The 19894-nt window shown below is 38.7% G+C and overlaps 1 protein-coding gene across 5 annotated transcripts in view; it reads left to right on the top strand.

Annotated features, from left to right (window-relative positions):
• ARHGAP18 (Rho GTPase activating protein 18) overlaps window positions 1-18692 on the top strand; it is a 192486-nt gene extending 173794 nt beyond the window's left edge. For 3 of the 5 annotated variants that reach the window (XM_064598090.1, XM_045865519.3, XM_064598091.1), the window contains exons 12-15: window positions 49-189; window positions 11942-12066; window positions 15907-15968; window positions 17182-18692. In XM_064598090.1, coding sequence (XP_064454160.1) covers window positions 49-189; window positions 11942-12066; window positions 15907-15968; window positions 17182-17273 — 420 coding nt within the window. In that variant the 3' untranslated portion in view covers window positions 17274-18692. The remainder of the gene's footprint in view (window positions 1-48; window positions 190-11941; window positions 12067-15906; window positions 15969-17181) is intronic. The other 2 variants (XM_045865520.3, XM_064598092.1) reach the window with 2 other exon arrangements.
• The last annotated feature ends 1202 nt before the right edge of the window (window positions 18693-19894 follow it).

Raw genomic sequence — 19894 nt, 5'->3', positions numbered from 1 at the left:
TGGTGCCACTTCTTTTTCCTCCCCAAACTTAATTTTATTTCTCTGTAGATTCCCAAGTTTATTGTCAACCAAGTGAGGAAGCAAAATACTGAAAGTCATAAAAAAGATAAAAAAGCCATGAAGAAATTGCTGAAGAAAATGGCTTATGACCGAGAAAAATACGAAAAGCAAGATAAGAGTACAAGCGATGTAAGAAAAACGTGAAGATACGTATTTATGCAGATTTCAGTATTTTTACTATCGCACGCGCGAGAAAGGGTTTCGTATGTTTCTGCAGTAGTAGGGACTTTCTACACACTTACTGGGCCCTGGTACTAATTATTAAGTTAAAGTCCTCAATAAGAGTAACTGTGCTCCTACTAATGATCTGTATTAAATTGCTCAGGTGTTGGTGACTCAGCATATGAACTGTTAATGGGGAACAAAGGAAAATAACAAGACCAGAATGTCTCAACACACACCCACCCACACACACACAAAGGACTCTGGAGACTCCAGTTGCCCACTGAATGTGTAATCTCCACGCAGCAAAGAGTCCCTGTGTGAACGACTGATCTTTTTTCTTCAGTTTTCTCATCTGTAAAAGGGGGAAGAATAACTAAGATAAACATATAGGTCAATGGTTGGTTATGCCTAGGATCCTTCCTGGGTTTCAGTAGGTACGGAAATGGTTCTTCATTGGATCACTAGAAGAATTTGGTGAGATTTATGTTGGAATGAAGAAGAATAAAATGTTTCAAAAAAGAAACATCTAAACATCAGCATTTACAAACTGCTGTAAGAATATATTAAGAATTCGGTTTAAAATGATAAAATATACATGAAAACACATTTATGAAGTGAGTTACCAAAGCTCTAACTTAAGATCCTGAAATGAAAGGGTTTCTATTGTTCTCTTTACGGTGGAGACAACCCCCGCCCCCCCAACTAGCACCACCATTGAGGTTACTCAGTTACATGCTGACATCTTGTGGAATAATGTGGAAATGCAATTATCAGCTTGTGGTTTTTTTTTTTTTTTGGCTTTGGCTTTGTCCTACTTACGGATCTAGTAATTGTAAAAAAAAAAAAATATATATATATATGTACATGTATATATGATATATATTCTATATTATGGCTCTCACCATTACAAAATAACATATTTTTTGGCATGAAATATTTTTGGCCCATTTTAAGTATCTTTAAGAACATAAAATTTAATAAAGGGGAATTGTAAATAGTGTTATATATTTTTGAGAAAGGGTTTGATATTGTCATGGGTTAGACAGGATTTTTGGCATACCATTTTTGTTTAACTTAGAACAGTTTATTTCCTCCAAGACCATTATAAATAAGTGAATATTATCTTGCTTTGTAGCTCTGCTTATTCATATTAACTTAGGTGACTTTATAGCCCTGTCTTTTATAATGTGATTCTCTGAGGTACATTATCTGAGGAAACATTTATGCTGTACATTTTAAATAATAAAACCTTAGACAAAATAATTTAAAAGTTGTGTTTTGGAGATGAAACGTTGACATGATTTTGTTATTTACAGAGACTTTGTGTTAACTTGGATTTCTTTAGTTTGTACTTTGGGCTTATTAGATGAGAGTTGGCTTGAGAATTATCTCTGTACTAGTTAGAAGCCATATTGTCATTTTAAGTCTTGGGATTTAAACCTGGATTTTATCATGTATTAGCTATTACTCAGGGAGTAAACCCTGTAGCCTGGGGTATCCTGGGCTACAAAACAGGAAGTGGGCATCAGAGAGGCTTCACTGGGAAGTAGAGCTGAGATGTGAAGAGCACGTAGGTGTTATTTAGACAGCAAATTGAATAGGGAGGTCTCACTAGCAGAGGAAGTTTCCTGGCAGAGTGGTAGCCCCTAGGTAATAATGACCCATGATGGCGGTTCATTGGCCCTGTCGTTTTGGTTGAAAAATTTTAGTCACTTGCCAGAATTTTGTTCCAGGTACTGTCATTTTATTAGGGAGAATAACAGTATACAGAAAACAATTACAGAACAACAGCGACATTGTTGGATGGAACATGGGCCATCTACTTTGTGATTGGCTGCCCAATCCCATTCTGTCTTATTAGTTTGTGTTTCCTTACTTTCCCCCCCAAATCATGTGAATGTGTAGCATGAGATTACAGAGCATAAAACTGCCTGGGATGTTTTATTCATTTGCCAAGCAACTATTTAATGTATGACGCTCATGTTCCAGGCACTGTTTTAGGCACATGAGAGACATGATTAAACAAAATAGGTGAATATTACTGTTCTTGTGCAGCTTAAATTCTCTAACTAAAAATTAATAAATTACATAATATGTTAGTATGTGGTTAGTACTCTAAAAATAATAAAAATAGCACAGAAAAAGAGAATTGAGAGAGGGAGCTCCTTGCAATATTCAGTTGGGTAGTCTAGGTATTATTTGTATGAAGACGTGAAGGAGGGACAGAGAGCCAAGATGGATGTATTTCTCAGGAAGCACAGATGGAATAGTCTGTCAAAAGCCTTTTGGCAGAAACTTGCTTGGGGTATTTTAGGACCAACAAGGAGTGCTTGTGACCCAATTGGATCTGGCAAGGGGAATGGCGGTATGAGATGAGATCACAGGGACCATGGGACCAATAGATTATATAAGGCCTTATAGGCCATCTTTAGGAATTTGAATTTATCCTGAGTGGAGTGGGGTCACTGCAGGATTTGAGCAGAGGTTTGAAGATCTATGTTTTAAAATGTTCCCTCAGACTATTGTGTTGAGAATAGACTGCAGGAGAGCCAGTATACACGGGGAGACCATATAAGAGGAAGAGGTTCATGTCTTAATCCAAGTGAGAGACCAGGATATTAGCCCTGGAGGTGACGTGGTCAGGCAAGACAATTCTGTGACTTTGAAGGTAGAACCATTGGAATTCCTTCAAGTCGAAATGATACGAGTTGTAAGAGAAACAAGTAAAAAGTGACTCCAAGGTATTTGGCCCAAGAAACTGGAAGGATGAATTGCCCCTTCAACAGGGAAGATCGCAGTTTTCAGTTAGGGTGTGTTGAGTGTGAGATTTGTGTTAGAAAAGTAAGTAGGGATGTTTGAGGGTATTTGGTGGGAAAATTAGGTCATACAGGCCATTGAGGTGCATGGTGGAGCAGGGGCAGAAGGAAGGCCAGACTGGGTCTCTGGGGGGAGCAGGCTTCTATTCTGAGGAATGTCTTGACCCCAGGAGTTATAGGATTATTTTTGCATTTTTTTTAAAGGTTTTATTTATGTATTTGTCAGAGAGAAGGAGAGCGAGTGAGGGCGCAGCAGGGGGAGCGGCAGGCAGAGGGAGAAGGAGGCTCCCTGCTGAGCAAGGAGCCTGATGCAGGACTCAATCCCAGGACCCTGGGATCATGATGTGAGCCGAAGGCAGGCGCTTAACCAACTGAGCCACCCAGGCATCCCTGTATTTGCATTTTAAAATCATTGCTGTGATGTCAGAAGAAGGAAAGTTTGGAGCACTGAAAAATAAGAGGTTACATAGGAGGAGATGCCAGCTAATTTCATTGCTGATGGGAGTACATAAATTGGTAGAATCCCTCTGGAGAGCAGTTAGCATGTGGTAAAGGCCTGAAAACCATGCTCCTTGTATTCAGAAATTCCTTCAAAGGGAGTAATAAGATGACCATGCAAAGAGTTATGCTTAAGTTCATTGCCATATTCTATATACTGGCCAGAATTAGAAATAGTCTAAAAGGATACAATCGGGTACATATGTTATAGCATATTTATGTAGTGAAATATCATGAAAATACAAGTGTATATATTGACATTGGAAGATATTCCTAATATGTTAAAGAAAAGTTACAAATTAGTGAATATTGCCATATTTCTAAGGGGTAATAATTATCATGAGGTCAGGCATGGTGCTAAACATTTTGTAAACATCATCTCATTTAATATTTACAGGAGTTTAATTGAAGTATATGGTATTATTGTCTCATTTTTTATAGATGAGGAAAGTGAGGATCAGCAATCTTATATAACTTACTGAAGGTTATCTAGATAGGAAGGGGGGGCTGGAATTTGAAACCAAATCTGGGTCACTTTACTCTTATCCTCTATTTCCTTATAGGGCACAGAAAAACTCTGAGAAGGATATGTACCCCAGTCCTGGGCTAATGTGTAGTAGTAATACAATGAACATGTATTACTGTCATTATTAACATGGGTTTAATAGATAGCTTTTAACACAGTCCTGGGCCATGCCAAGACCCAGCAATGGGAATGGAGGGAAATGTTAAATGCGAACCAGGAGGACTCACAAGATGTGGAAACTAATTGGATATGAGGAATGTTGAATGAGGAGAAATCTAGAATGACTCGCTGATTTTACCTTGGGTGATTTTATCATTGAGAGAAACCATTAAGGAAAAGGAACAGCCTTTGATGAGGTAGTCAGTTTTTGACGTTTGTAGTTGACTTGCTTGTGTGAAAGTACTTTGGCTACATGGACCTGAAGCTCAGAAGGCAGCCAGAGCTGGAGGTGTGCTTTTGGGACTTGCATAGAGATTTCCCTTGAAGCCAAAGACACCAATATTTTAGTTGTGGGCCATGGGAGAAGAGCTGGTAAAAGAGGCCAAGAAATAATAGGAAGTCAGAGGAAATGAAAGATTATAGCATCTTAGAAGCCCAGGGAGGGAGACGAGGTTGGTAAATGAGCTTGGTTAGTAGTACCCCCTGCTAGAGAGAGATTGAGTAAGGTTAACATTGGACAGAGGTCCAGTGAATTTTGCATTTGGAAGGTCACTTCTGACTTTCTCCAAAGCATTGTCAGTAACTATTGATGGAAAAAGCCAGATTGGCAGGCATTGAAGAGGGAAAGACAGACCGTAGATCGTGAAAATTCATCAAGGTAGTATTTTTTAAAGCATTCTGTATGCTATTAATGATAACTATATATAATCCGGATTCAAGCTATTGAGACATGATTGACTAGATAAATTAATAGTTTGAACCAGGTTGTAAGGGACACAATCTACTTAATAAGACAAATGTTTTTAATGACTATAGCATATTAATTGTTTGATACAAATGTGAATTTCTTGAGTACTAAAGACACATCAGTTGCAGCGGGAGGAAACACTTGGTGAAAACAACAGAATTGTAGACCATAAAAATAACCATTTTGTGATAGCCTTCAACTTGCGGTGGGATTGATATTACACACACACACACACACACACACCACATCACACACCAGAAGTCATGTGGTTTGAGGATATAGTTCTAGCTCTGCCATCAACGAGCCCTTAATGACAAATCATTTTATCTCTCTGGGCCTTACTTTCCTCTATAAAATGGGGGGTAAGACCAGATTGATGCCATCTCATCCAAAGTATGCAATAGGGTTATCTGTCGTAGTAGTTTTTTTTTTTTTAAGATTTTATTTATTTGACAGAGAGACAGCGAGAGAGGGAACACAAGCAGGGGGAGTGGGAGAGGGAGAAGCAGGCTTCCCGCCGAGCAGGGAGCCTGATGCGGGGCTTGATCCCTGGACCCTGGGATCATGACCTGAGCCTAAGGCAGTCGCTTAACAACTGAGCCACCCAGGCGCTCCTGTAGTAGTATTTTTTATAAAACATGACTGGGCCACTCCCTGGACCCAGAGTCAGAATCTCTCAGAGCCGGAGCTTGGTATGTGTATTGTATAAAAACTGTAAGTATGACTTTTTCCCCCATTTGGTTTGTATGTGTGTGTAAACATATATTTAATTATATTATGGAATTTTTCTTACCTATACATGAAAACAGAGTAGTATATGAACCCCATAAACCCCTCACCAATGATCAAACCTGTTTTTCTAATCTTGTTCTATCCTGTCTCCCACACCTTGTTTCCTTTCGGTATTTTTTTTTTTTTTAATTTTATTTATTTATTTGACAGAGAGAGAGAGACACAGCGAGAGAGGGAACACAAGCAGGGGGAGTGGGAGAGGGAGAAGCAGGCTTCCCGCTGAGCAGGGAGCCCAATGTGGGGCTCGATCCCAGGACCCCAGGATCATGACCTGAGCTGAAGGCAAACGCTTAATGACTGAGCCACCCAGGCGCCCATCCTTTCAGTATTTTTAAGAAAATCACAGACTTACCATCATTTCGCCCATACTTAACTCAAATCGCATCTCTGCCTAATAAGGGTCGAGGGTAGCTTTGATGAGCATCTGATTATGAATTGCTGAATCATACCGGTTTCAAGTCCATTGTGGACTTTGATCGGTATGATTTTTCTACCATCATTCTGGCTCACCTTTCAAAGTAAAGGGAAGCTGTGCTTTTGTTTTTTAAGATTCATTTATTTGAGAGAGAGAGAGAGAGTGCATGAGCAGGAGAGGCAGAGGGAGAGGGAGAGAGAATCCCAAGCAGACTCCATGCCCAGCGCGGAACAGGATGCAGGGCTCGATCTCACCACCACGAGATCAAGATCACGACCTGAGCCAAAACCAAGAGCTGGAAGCTCAACTGTAACACCCAGGCGCCCTGGGAAGCTGTACCTTTATGAGAAAGAGATTTTGCGAAATAAGCCAAGCTCCTCCAATCTTCCCTTATTTGTAGAGGGCGTGTTCCCTGTGTTCCCTATGTGGTTTAACTCAGGATGACCTCATGTCACACCCTTAATTTACAGTTGAGGAACTCAATTTTTAGAGAGCTTACATGACTTGCTAAGAGGTCAGGATGATCTTGGAACATTTTAACATTTAGGGCTTTGTGCATGGAAAAGAAATCTATTGCTGCCACTCTCTGCCATTCTTCTCCAGAAGAATCCCAGAGTTGGCAGCAGTGCGGTGTAGATTCTGGGTTGTTTATAGCCAGGGCTGCATGTCTTTGGTCACAACTCTGTTTAAATTCCATCTCTGGTTTCATTTAACAACTCTGACTCAGAGCATCATTGCAGGTATTGTTTAAAGCATCTGCTTTAGGTCTGGAAACAGTGTCTGGATCTACTTGGGGACTCACATGGAAAATCAAATTATAGTATCAAGCACAAAATCTTGTTTCTTTTTAAGATGTTCTGTGATTTTTTTATAGTGCATAAAAAATACCAATTGAAAGAGAAAAATATCAGAACTTAATTTCATTGTAAATTAAATGCATATTACTATAGAAGTTATTTCAGGTTCTTCTTTAAACGTCTTTGAATCTGAGCTGTATAAAAGTTTAAGCATTTGGATGATAAAGAGCCGATTATAGTCAGGACTTAGGCAGTTTGAGATAGCAGAGAATGCCTCTGATATTTCCACTTCCAATCAGACTAAAGTGATGCCATTTTTGTTTAAGATACGTTGCTAAAATGTCCTTGTTTAATTTCCTAAAATATGTGTTATATTCTTTTTCTTAGGAAAGTTGTATTTCCAATTGGCCCTTTTGAAGATAAAAGATTTTTCTGTAGCATTAAAAATGTCAGCTTTACATTTAACTTAGCTTTTAATGAATAAAAGAAGAAATTAATATCTCTTTTAAAGGTCTGACATTGAATTTCTAATCTAGCATGCAAAAATATGAGCAATGTGGTGTTTATCTACATGTTTCGAAGAAATACTAAAATTTTCTATTTAACCAAATAATAAATAATAAGAAATAAAGTCTTGTTTTTAAAAATATATTTTAGTTCAGTATATAAAACATGTGAGAACCATATGAGATTATTTTCTCCATTATAAGTTTTTGTATGCATAAGAAATTATTATTTTGTAAGTTGTAAAATCCTTTGTGACTAAATTTTGATGGTGTGTTAGTGAAATACTGCTCTTCTCCAGTCTTGCTGTACATCACATAACTTGAGCTCACCAGCACACCAAAAATAAATACATAAAAAAAATAAGACAGAGTCACAGCTGTTAAGACAAAAAAAAAAAAAAATGTGAAATAGGAAGGTTACAAAGATGATACTATTCACAGATTCAGTCATTACTGTGGCTCAAGTTAAGAACAGACTGGCTTAATGATCAGGCATGTTGTGTCTATTCAAAGCTTGGCAGCTCAATGTAATTAGTGTACTAATAGCTTGAGTATTTGATACAGCATGATTCTGGAGCTTAATAGGAGTTGTCATACACCATTTAAACTAGAGCTTTGGCATCATTTATTGTTTATCGTCTTTAGCAAATAGCATTTGGCCACCCTTGTCAAGATATGCGGAAAAAAAGTTTCCAGAAACAACTTCTAAACTCTCCATCTTTAATCATTATATCTACCAGTTGGACTCATTTCTACTCCAAAAGTGAAGGGCATGGCAGATCCAAAGTGAATCAGACTCTTCTATGTATGTATTATTGTGAGAATTTGGATGGGATGTATTACTACATAAATGAACACTTAAGAATTGTTCCTGTCCTATACACTCATGCAGACCCACATACACACACGTACACGCACCCACTCCCTCCCTGCTAGAACAGTCTCCTGAGTTGTCAGGGAGTGTGGCCAGTCAACCCAGGAGAGGGCTGTATGCCATTGTTGGCCCAGAGAAAAGGGTTCCACAGGCACTGATACCCCAGATCTCTGCAAAAGGAGTCAAAATAGTATAGCCAGTAGTTCGGGAAGGGGCTAAAGCTGATCCAGAACTGGCCTAGCTTCACCTGCTCACCAAGGGGAGGGCGTGAGAAAGTGTACTTTCACAGCCAGAAGGAACCCGACCCCATGCCACTCTCCATCTGCTGGCAAGAGCCATAACACGGCGATTACCTGACATTTCACATACACATGAGAACTCTCAAGTGTCCTCAGAAGCTAGTCCCTGAACCTCCTTTTTCCAAACTCTGTCAGAGAGACTGGATTCCTGTGTCATGTGGGCTGCGCTTGAGTGTAACCCCCAACACTTACACTGACCTCAGTGCGGTGTTTTATAAAGAAGCATGGTTGTACTCTCGAAAGCACGATCTCTGAACTCACGTAGAAGGTGTAGACCATGGCCACAGTTTTAGAGGCCTTCAGTTGTTCGTGAGGGGTCTTGTGGGACGAGCGGGTGCATCCTCAAGCAGGTGCATGCAAATGCTGGTGACTCCCTGCAGGAGTAAGTGACTGAAGTATTTCTCGTAACACCTTTAATTCCTTCCGTCCTCTCTTCTCTCAGTAGTAGAGGAAATAACCATGCCATAGATGGAGGCAACTTGTTTCTTTTAGAAAATGTTCCTAAGATGGCCTTTTTGCTCTTTAGGAAATGCATGTTGGCATATGTTATTTTATTCTAGAGAAATAACTAAAATGTTAGCATAGCATTCTTGGAAATACTTTTGAGTGATTCATCTAATCAATAAATATTTGCTAGCTGGCTCCAGCTGTGACTCAGCTATGTGGTGTGTAACTAGAATGCAGGTGTCATATATTAGAATCCCATCATAAAAGAGTTTCAATGGAAGGAAGAGATTCTTTTTGATTGTGGATCATGGAAGGTTCTATGGAGTTTGATGTATTTGAGTTGGGCCTTGAAATGTTAATAGAAGAGATTACAGAAGAGGAGTAGAACACACATAAAGATAGGAAAGCTTGGGTGTTTGTAGCAAATTTTGGTTGGCCTTTTTAATCTAAACAATAGAATGTACCATAGGAATAGTGGGGGAAAAGGCAGGGAGCAAAGGTTATCATATCCCTGAACTCTCTGGCAGTGTATTATTTTTCTGGATCATTTTGCTTTTGTAACTCATTTCTTGTGGACCTTCTATATGTAAAAACTTAATTATCATTATCTTACTTCACTGTAAATGTCAGCATAGATTTACCTGCGTTTCTGATATTTTAGGGTTGGATAAGATGTAATTATGGGGACAGTTTTTGTCACTATTACTTTTTGCCCAAGAAAACCTGTATGTAAGGATATCTGGTACTATGACTTGAGCAGATTTCCTAACTTTCTTAAATGAGCATAAAGCATTTGGGTGTCTGTAAACCCTAGCCTGCCATTCAGGGCCCTCCATAATATAATCATAATAGACCAAGAGAAGCCACAATACCAATAATTGTTTCTTAGTTGAGGGGACAAGGTGGATTTGGGTTTTACGGACACAGGCTCTGTGCTGCAACTGTTGCTGTTACAGTTTTACTCCCAACATTCGTGTTGTCTGCCAGCTTATTGTTTTCCACCTCCTATGAGGAGACAGATAGGTGAGGCCGGGCCAGCAGGTAGAATGACCACAGTGGGATACAGGCTAGTGATGAAACCCAGGGGAACAGGGCATGTAGCATAATCCCTGAGTTAGAAGATACACCGTTGATTTAATATCTGCTGGGAAAGAAAAAAAGGGCACACTGCCTTTTTATGATGCCCCATCCATCATACGAAGCAGCTCATTTTCCAGTGTTACAAATGAAAATAAATTGTCACAGAATCCACTGAAAAGGTAACTTAGATTTGCATTCTAGGGGAGAGGCAGAGGTGAGAGACTAGACTAAGTTATCGGACCAAAATATATGCCCCAGAAATTGAAAGTCAATAAACTGAACCCAGGGGCCAGGCTGGGTGGGAGGGAAGCAAGCATTGAGGGGTCTGGGAATGGGTTGGCATTGGGACGTCCTTCAGGGATGGGATTGAGCACATTACCCCCAGGAAGAGAAGTTGAAGGACACTAGGAACATGGTCCCTCTTCCAGCAGGATGGCAAGTGGGCAGCCCTGGATGCATTGTCTTTCTTTGGCTGGAGGGAGTGCTCCCTGGCCCTTCCCTGAGTGCTCAGGTGAGGGCAGCAGTCTCACACGTTGGCGTGAGGCCCTTTGCCATGTCTCCCCAGGTGTAACAGGTGCTTGCAGCCCTTTGGGGAGCAAAGCCATGGTCTTAAACAATCCCACACTTCCTTGTATGGCCTTCTATGAGTATCACTGCTTTTCTTTGTTATTTTCACACTACATTTCACAGGTTACTGAGAAGCAAGTGTAAATCTTTTGGAGGCACCTACATCTTGACGTGGCCTGATTCTAAAGCCATGTTATTTTTATTGAACTTTGAAAGAAATCACATTAATTCCATTCATGGTATATCCATGCTTTATGTTGGGGTGGGGGATAAAAGCACATACGAAAAACGGTATTGTGAGCACAAAAAATACTGTGTACTAAAAGACTTGTGTCTTATCTCCTAGGTAAGTAGACCTAGCACGATGCTTGGTACTCAGTCAATGCTTAGTAAATTTCAGTTTAATGAAACAGGGTTTTGTAGTATTTAAAGCATTATCTTTAAACATAATTTGTGCATGCTGTTTGTCCTAAGGTCTGTTCGTGACATATCATTGTAAATAATAAATTACTATTTATTGTGGTGAATGATTAGGAATTATTTTGAATGTCATAGCTGATATTTTGATGTTACAGTCCTTAAAATCTTTCACTGACATCTCACCAAATATATCAACAGTTCTTAACATCTATAGGCAAAGGATTTAGAATTGGTCATCTGAAGTTCAAAGCGTGTGGTCACAGTATAAGCTTCATAGCCAAGTGAGAAGCACATGCAGTACAGAGGTATAGAAAAGTATGTTTCATTTTTTTACAAAGACGCTCAGGAACAAAAATCTCCGTGAAATTTGGTCCACGCACAGGCAGATTTTTAAATTGCACACACTGCAATCGCACACAAAGTAACTTCTTTCTGATTCAATTTCATAAATTGCTACATGAAGAAGCACTCTATGGTAGATAATCCTCAGAAATCAGCACTTAATATGGCAGTAATGGTTATTGCTGTCATTCTTTACATCTTTAAAAATAATTAAGCATCACTGCCTAGGCATTATAAAGTTCCCCTCTCACCATTAAGAGGATATTTGAGGTTTGAGGTAATTTAGCAAATTACATTATACAGTAGTTAAGGGTTTTACGTAGTGGAGTAGACTGCATGGTAGTTGGTATACTTCCCGAATAACGCGCTGTACAGGGTTCTGAGCCGCGGCTGCCACCGGCTTGGCTCCAGTGTCCTTATTGCTTTGCAGGCCGACGTTCCTCAGGGAGTGATTCGAGTGCAAGCTCCCCATCTTTCCAAAGTTTCCATGGCAATACAGCTCACTGAAGAACTAAAAGCCAGTGATGTGCTTGCCAGGTTTCTCAGCCAAGAAAGGTAGAGGCCTGTTTTGTTTTAATCATTGCATGGTATACCTCACACGCGCGCGCTCTTTCTCCTTCCCCTTTTAAAAAACACACACAAAGAGGGGTGATGGGAAGTGCTTCAGGATTTTGTCTTCCCAGCAGAAAAGAAGAGCAGACTTAATAATTAGACGGTTGGAGTGGGCTGCGTTCTGTGAGGTCGTCTATGGGCAGGGTGAGCCTGTGGTGAGCGGGGTGTCGGGGCTTGCCTTCACTGTGCTTGCAACAGGCTTGGCACAATGAGAGCACTTGATATTCTTTCCAGAATGTGCGGGCTGGGGGTGAATTGCTGTGCGGGGGCTGTTAGGAAGATCACTAAGATACAGTGGGATGAAAACAAAGAAACAAAAAGTGCAACTTTTTCTGTGAAATTAATGAATAAAGAGAAATGCTCATATTTGAAAAGCAAGGTCTGAAGAATCGAGAGAGGACAGCCGGTCCCTGGAGCTTTGAAGTCCCCTGGACACAGAGCACACCGTCCCCGTTAGGGACAACCATGCCTTCTCCTCTGTTCTGGTGCTGATGGGGTAGGAGGAGGAGTTCTCTGAAAGCCGTTGGCATCCCTCTGATGGTGATTAGAGCATACGCTTTCTGAGACATCTTACAATATCTGTTCTTAAATTTTAGAGGTTTAACAAGTGTGTTGGATTTTTACTTTTTATCCTTCTGATTCTTATTTTTTAGCTAAAGTTATTATTTTAATGATTTCCACCTCACTGAAAATTAATTTTTTTTTTTAAAGGGAAATCCAGGGCCCTGGCGTCTTAGCTTATGAATTCTCTTAGTCTTCCATAGGCTGTCATCTCTGCATTCTAACATTCAAGGGCATCAGTGAAGTTTTCTGCAAAAGTCTCGCAGTGTTAATACAGTACCACGAGTATTTAATATGCTTCTGCTCTGTTTAAGGTCCCCTGTTGGATGTCAGAAAGGGTATAAAGATGTATTTTAAAGTATCTTCCCTCAGGGTTTATAAATTGGGAGAAGAGATGAGCCTGAGCAGTAACAGATGGTGGGGAAATAGAAGAGAAGCTTATTGGTCATATCTGGGCTTTCGGTAGGCCAGCAACAACTCCCCTCTCAACTGTACGGTGAAGTAAGCACTAATATTACTCCTGTTTTACTGATAAGAAAACCGAGACTTTGCAAGGTCACACATTTCATAGGCAGTGGTGCTAAATTCTAAATGTGTGGTTTCCATCTCCAAAGGCTGCCCTTTAAACACCCTCCTTACGGGCACATTCTGCATGGAGCACTGGGTGTTATGCACAAACAATGAATCATGGAACACTTCATCTGAAACTAATGATGTAATGTATGGGGATTAACATAAGAATAATAAATAAATAAATAAACAAACAAACAAATAAATAAATAAATAAACAAACACACACCCTCCTTACAAGCCAGGATCTAGCAACCATCATGGATCTGGGTCCATTGATGCAGAGTCTCGGAGGAGATGGAATTTTAGGGGATTAAGCCCTGGAGCAGTTAGGTGTCTTTGCTCCCCAAAGGGTGTCTCTGCTTCTTCTCTGCTCCCTGCTGTGACCTAGTAGATACCAACTCTTGCCATTCTGCTCACCAGGGATGACTGCCCATCTTTTCCCAGAGTGGTTACCTGAAGATCATCTGGCCAGACTTCAGATATATAGCAGCTCTTTCAGCCTAGATACAGTTAATTCACACAGCATTTACTTTAAGGACCCAAGTGCTCAGTTGAGTCTGTACTTTTGTTGCTGTCCTTGCAGATGATGGAAGAGGTGACTATGAAGCCAACTGTGACTTTAATATTTAGGGGATAGCATGATTGTTCTAGAAAGCACCAGATTTGTGACAATTGTCCTCTGCATATTTGGATTTTCTGTTTGGGGTACTTTTATTAAATAAGCATTTGCTGCCCCCTGGAGTGTGGGGCCTGTTTCTCTACCTCCTTCCTTCTCCCCATCTTGCTCCACTCAGAGGACCATTTGGTAAACTTCTCTGTCCATTGCTTACCCCCCCGACCCCCAACCATTCCTCAGCTCCTTTCTTTATGCTTGGGGATGCTGAAGGCAGATGATCTGGATCCAAATGCAAGCTTTTCCTGCTTCTTTTCAAGCTAGATTTATAATCTCTTTAAGTCTCAAGTTTTTTTATTTGTAAGAGTAGACCATAATAGGACCTGCATTATAGCCTTGGGATAATGAACTAGGAAAGTGACCATGAAGGATACATAGCACTATCTGTTTGGGCCATATAAGTGAAATTCTCAGTTAAGTGTTGATATATATGTTCTCTTCCACCACATTCTCCTCTTCTCCCACTTGCATTCCACCAGTGTAGGGGCAATTGGAAACCCTCCCTCCCCCATCTTTTCCCTCCCCTACTTTCTCCACCAAAGACAAGAACACATGAATGACATAAAGTGAATATACAATAAATTTCACATTTACTTATCAGTCTTGATAAAGGCTGTTGCCTTTTCTTTAATTATGGATTTTTGATTAGCATTATGCAAAGCTTGTATTTCCCAGGAAATCCAGTTGAGGTTTTGTTTTTTTTTTTTTTTAACGTAGAGCAAGAACACAGATACTGGAGAAACAATCTGAGAGCAATATCTAGCTGGGTTTTTTTTTTTTCCCCCCTTACCAAGTCTCCCAAAACATTCAGCTTGGTTTTCATAGAAGTAATGACTCTTTTTATACTCATAGTTTATTGTGCTGTATTATAAATAAAATAATTATTATTTTAAAAACAAGCATACACTGGTTTGGAACAAAGTGAGCTGTCTCTTGGTTAGGATACAACTCAGCAGGTGGATCTTAAGTGTGGGGGTGTATAAAGCCCCAAGTGTCTATCATGTTCCATGGAGCAGAGTAGTTAAGAGTTGGATAACCCAAATGAGTCATGGGACGGTTGGTTAGGAAAGCTTCTACTGTGCCATATTTTTCATAATGGTTTGAATAAAAGTCAGATCTGCCATTCCCTTTACAATTCCAGGGAGTGTGTCTTTGGGGCCTTACAGAAGTGGTTCACAAACCCTCCTGTGTATCACAGTCCTCTAGAGAGCATTTGCAAAACAGATTCTTTGGTTTGATCTAGATGTACAAAATCAGTTTCTAGAGCTCTGGGTCTGAATTTTTAGCAGGTTTCTCAGGTAATTTGTATACAGGGTTTTGAAAGCCGCTGAATTTTGCCAATTTTTATTATTCGAACCTAATGTTCTGGAAGAGTTTATTCTTTGAAGAGCATAACTCTGTAAATGCATCTCCTACTTGTGAAACCATCATAATGACTATTTGCTTCTACTTTGAGTATATGTAACCCCTGTGTTTGAATGGCCAACACAGGAAGGGTTATGAACCATGTCCTATTCTTTACATTCATCTTGCATACTGTGAGAGTTGTCAGAACAGCAAACACATGATAAATACTTAACGGAATAAATGCAGTGGGAAAACTGAGGTGGAAATCTTTCTTTTTATAGTTTTAGGAGTACCTTTCTGGCCCCTATGCAAAGTAGTTGATCAAATTAATAATTTTATTGGTAGCTAAAAGTTATGTTACTTTTCTTTTTAATTTTACAAATTTAGATGCTGATTTATTATTTTGCCTTCAGACATATGAGTCCATTTGTTTATTTTAATTTACAGGTGTGACATTTTTATTACCTATTTGGCACACTTAACAGATGGGAAAATACAAATGTTAGATAATCACAGTGTGTCTAAGTTATGAATTTCCCATACAAGCCAGAATTCCCCAAGCACATTAAAGTGATTTACTTGCAAGCTGTTTGGTGATACAACTAATCAGTTTGTTTTGTCCCTAATAGCGGGATTGCCCAGACTCTTAAGAAAGGGGAAGTTTTTTTGTATGAAATTGGAGGAAATATTGGTAAGCACATTTTGTTTCTCTTCTGTGTTACATATGCTGATTTGACATTGCCAATGGTTATTATTTATATCTTTGAGGAGAAAAAAATCAGAAGTTAAATATAGCATGCTTTAGATAGTTGATGAATTTTGTGAATTTGTTCAGTGGTCTGACTTTTCAGGCTCTATTTGAGCTCCTCCATACAAATGCCCATCTGCGTTAAACCTCAGCAAGGGCACATTCCCTTAAAATAGTAGCAGCTTCTAGAATGGTGATGAACTTTTTCAAAACTTCTTTCTTTTTTATATGCTTACATCACATTCTTAATAAAGGAAGTAGCTGAGCTTATTTAAGGCCAGGATTACATTTTTAATATGGCTCAGTACGAGATATTTTTAGTGAAAGCAGAAGTTATTTTTGCCATTGTTGATTGCCTTCTAAATAATGCACGCACACACACACAAAGACAAACACAGATATACACACATACGAATACAAGCACATTGGTAACTTAGGAAGTAAAAACAGAATGAATGGATTGATTTTGACCATGCCCATTTTCAGTTATCAGTGGGTTGTACTCATCTCTATTAAAATTTAAAGTAAACTTTTTCTCTTTATTTTGACCTTGAAAATGGTACAGGTGAAATTGTTAACAAATAAATGAAATAGTGTTTAATTCAAAGTAATAATTGAAAATATTTGAAGATTTTAAGTTTTGTGGAATTTTTCCTGGGACACAAAAGTGTTAGTAGATACTGAAACTTTAACATGGGAATATGAAGGCTTACTCTTAAAATTTAAATAAACTGCAACTCTGTTAGAAGCCTGGAAATGTTAACTCTATTAGCAAGGTTTATTTAAATATTTATATATATTTGATCTTGCACTTTTACTCTTAGATATTGGGAATGAAGTATTTTCTTACTTCGGGAGACCCAAAGCTGTTGCCACTCTTAATAAAGGTGAATAAGCTCTTAATGAGCCGTTGCAGAGCCCTTCACACAAAGTCTTTTCAACTTCCTAAATTAATTTGAAACCCTTTCCTTTAGAGAAAGCCTACTAAAATGACTTTTTTCAGTATTTTGGCCAAGTCTTATAATGTCACGGGAGATGGGAAAGGATGAGAGATATTCTGAAGTCTAAGATTTCGGAGTTAAACCATCAGGAATAAGTTTAAAATTGCATCCCAGCCTCTGCACTGTGTTCAACTGATCCAGTGTCTCTTTGGTAGGAGAACGCTGCCTTGATGATGACACTTACATGAAGGACTTGTATCAGCTCAACCCCAACGCCGAGTGGGTCATAAAGTCAAAGGCGTCGTAGGAGATGAAGCTGCAGTTAACCACGAGGACCTCCTGAGACTACTTGCTGGGGCAAGTGTGCAAATGAAAGAAATGGCGGGACTCTTCTATTGTTCAAATGTACCCAACTATTGAATACTGACACTCTGAAGCCTTAAAAAGTCAGATTTGTGCTGCTGCCAGAATTATGTTCATTATTAATAATGCGATGAGCAGACAAACATCTCTGGAGTCAGAGGAAAAAGGGTTAATTAGCTTGGCGCCCTGATGCTCTGTGAAAGGTGCCCGGATGTGGCAATTTTTTTTTTTTTAATGTGAAAACGTACTCTCTTCCTTCTCACTTTTTTCTCCTAAAATCATATACATGGTAATACGTGCTTCCTCTCCTTTTTCTTCTCCTCATGTCTGCCTTCCCCCAACTAGGTTTGCTTTTTAACTGAAAAGATCACAAATACCAGGTATTTGGCAAGTCGTGAAGATAATGCATCTTAAAATAGACTGAATTCAATAGTATTCATGTCACCGTCGAATGTTAATATTCCTCCCTTTGAATCATTTGTTCAGACAATAACATCCCACTTCTTCCTGCTGTATCACATGAAGTGATTTGCATTGTTTTCGGCTCATCTGACACATGTGCGCAGAACCGTATCCGCTATCAAGCAAATAAAACTGTCAGAAACTGCCAATTATTACTGAACTTTTAAATACTTCTAGACTAAGAATAAATACAATATATCCCCGTGGAATAACTGGATTATGGGTAACAAGAGAGTGAAAGCCAAATCACTTCATGTATGCTGTATCCTCCTAAGTGAAATTTATGAAGTCTTAGCTGGCTTTACCTATTGTCGTATTAGTACAAATATGCATGATAGTATAATCCAGTAACGGCTAAGAATGTATTCTACTGAAAGAGATATTTTTTTTTTAACTCCTAAAGAAGGCTGCAGGAAGCATTATTTTTTTTTCTGGGTATGACATAGTCATGTGAACAAGTTTTTGTTTGTGTACTTTAAATCATCAGAGTAAATTTATTAAAATGCTGTGGAAAGTACTATTCCCAGGGAGTTTAATGCACAAACCATATTGTGACAAGAGCTGAGCCTCTGAACTGTAAATAAGAGGAACGAAGTGAGAAATGTTCAATATTTTATGAGTTTAGAGTGTAGTAAATAAAAGGTGATGTAAATGAATGTTGCACACCCTGTGTTTTTGATACTTTTAGTAGTATTTTAGGGAAAATTACACATTCTCAGAAGCTCTTGATGTCACTCCAGTTAAGAGGGAAAATGCCGTTAATGAGGACAGTCATACATTTTTAGCATGTAATTATAAGAGCAGCCTGTGGGTATGATCACTTAAATAACATTGTGGTGATTTGTGCCATTGCTTTTTTTATTTAAAAAATTTTTATAATTAAATGTGTTTTTCTAAATCATCTTCTCTTGGAATTATTACTTTTAATCCTCTATGTTTATGAATGTACTATATTTTTGTTGGTATTTGTGGTTTTTGTTAAAAGCCACTTCTTTTATTTTTTCCTGTTACTCCTGTATAACGTTTAAATTGGGAAGATGTGTGGAAGATAAAAAACTGTTTCCCTCCTTCGTTTTTTCCTTATGCAAACTTCTATTCTTAGGATTTTTCAAAAACACATTGTATTCTGTTTTTGATCTTGACAATATATATTAATTTCCCAAAATGTTTTATTAATAGTTTAAGTTAATGAAAGCAATTCATGATATAAACTCAAAATTAAGTGCTTAATACATTTTAGGGGTGCACAACTTCAAAAAAAGGAGTGAATATAATGATTTAGATAAATGGCTTCCTAAAGCATATGTCAGTTAACTTACCACATTTACTCTCCCCCTGGTATGTGTGTTGGTGGTGGGGTTGGGGGGTGCGGTGTGGGGACACAAGAGGCTTTTTCTAATGAAAAGAATGCCAGATCTTGGTAAATAAATACAAAGATGCCATTGCATTTCAAGGCCTTAGAACTCATGACCCATATTCCTTGATATTGAACAATATTGCTTTTACATTATCAAGAAAGAGGTCTCTCTACAGTTCTAAAGAGGAGAAACTTAGTAGTGTAGAGCCTCAAATATAAATGGCCTAGAAATAACCCAAATGTTTTTTTTCTATAATTTTTTTTTCTTATTGAACTTTAAATCTTGTGGTAGATTAGTTTTTATATGCGAGGGACAATAAAAACAACAAATATATTTGGTATGAGTCTCAAACATCTTAATTCTTAAGAGAGTTGCTGTTGAAAAGTTGAAGAGCTGGTTTTTATAGAAGACTGGTTGACCTGTTAATATTTCAGAGATGTTTCCTCTTTTCTGAAGTGGGTTACTGTAACTATTTACAATCTTTGCTTACTGCTGCTATAGAATTCAGTGTAAACTCCTTGCTAGCGCTCTTTGGGAAAAGCAGTTTATTTTACTGACTTCGTGAAATTTTTCATGGTTTTCTTTGCCCAATTTTTGGTAAACTGGCTTTCATTTTCTCCCTCATTGTACTGATTTCTCATCCTCTTGATCAGTAGGTGGCAGTATTGGTCAGGGATTCCTTTGCACCTGAACTCTGGGAAGTTTTAAAAGTGAACCTGAGTTCATAGGTAAGTGGTTGAGACTC

Source organism: Mirounga angustirostris, unplaced genomic scaffold (assembly GCF_029215605.1).
Source record: "Mirounga angustirostris isolate CCGP_5_RB_7025 unplaced genomic scaffold, mMirAng1.0.hap1 SCAF_8, whole genome shotgun sequence".
In the NCBI taxonomy this organism is placed as follows: domain Eukaryota; kingdom Metazoa; phylum Chordata; class Mammalia; order Carnivora; family Phocidae; genus Mirounga; species Mirounga angustirostris.
Note: the sequence above shows the minus strand (reverse complement) of the source record. Positions and strands in the feature narration are given on the sequence as shown.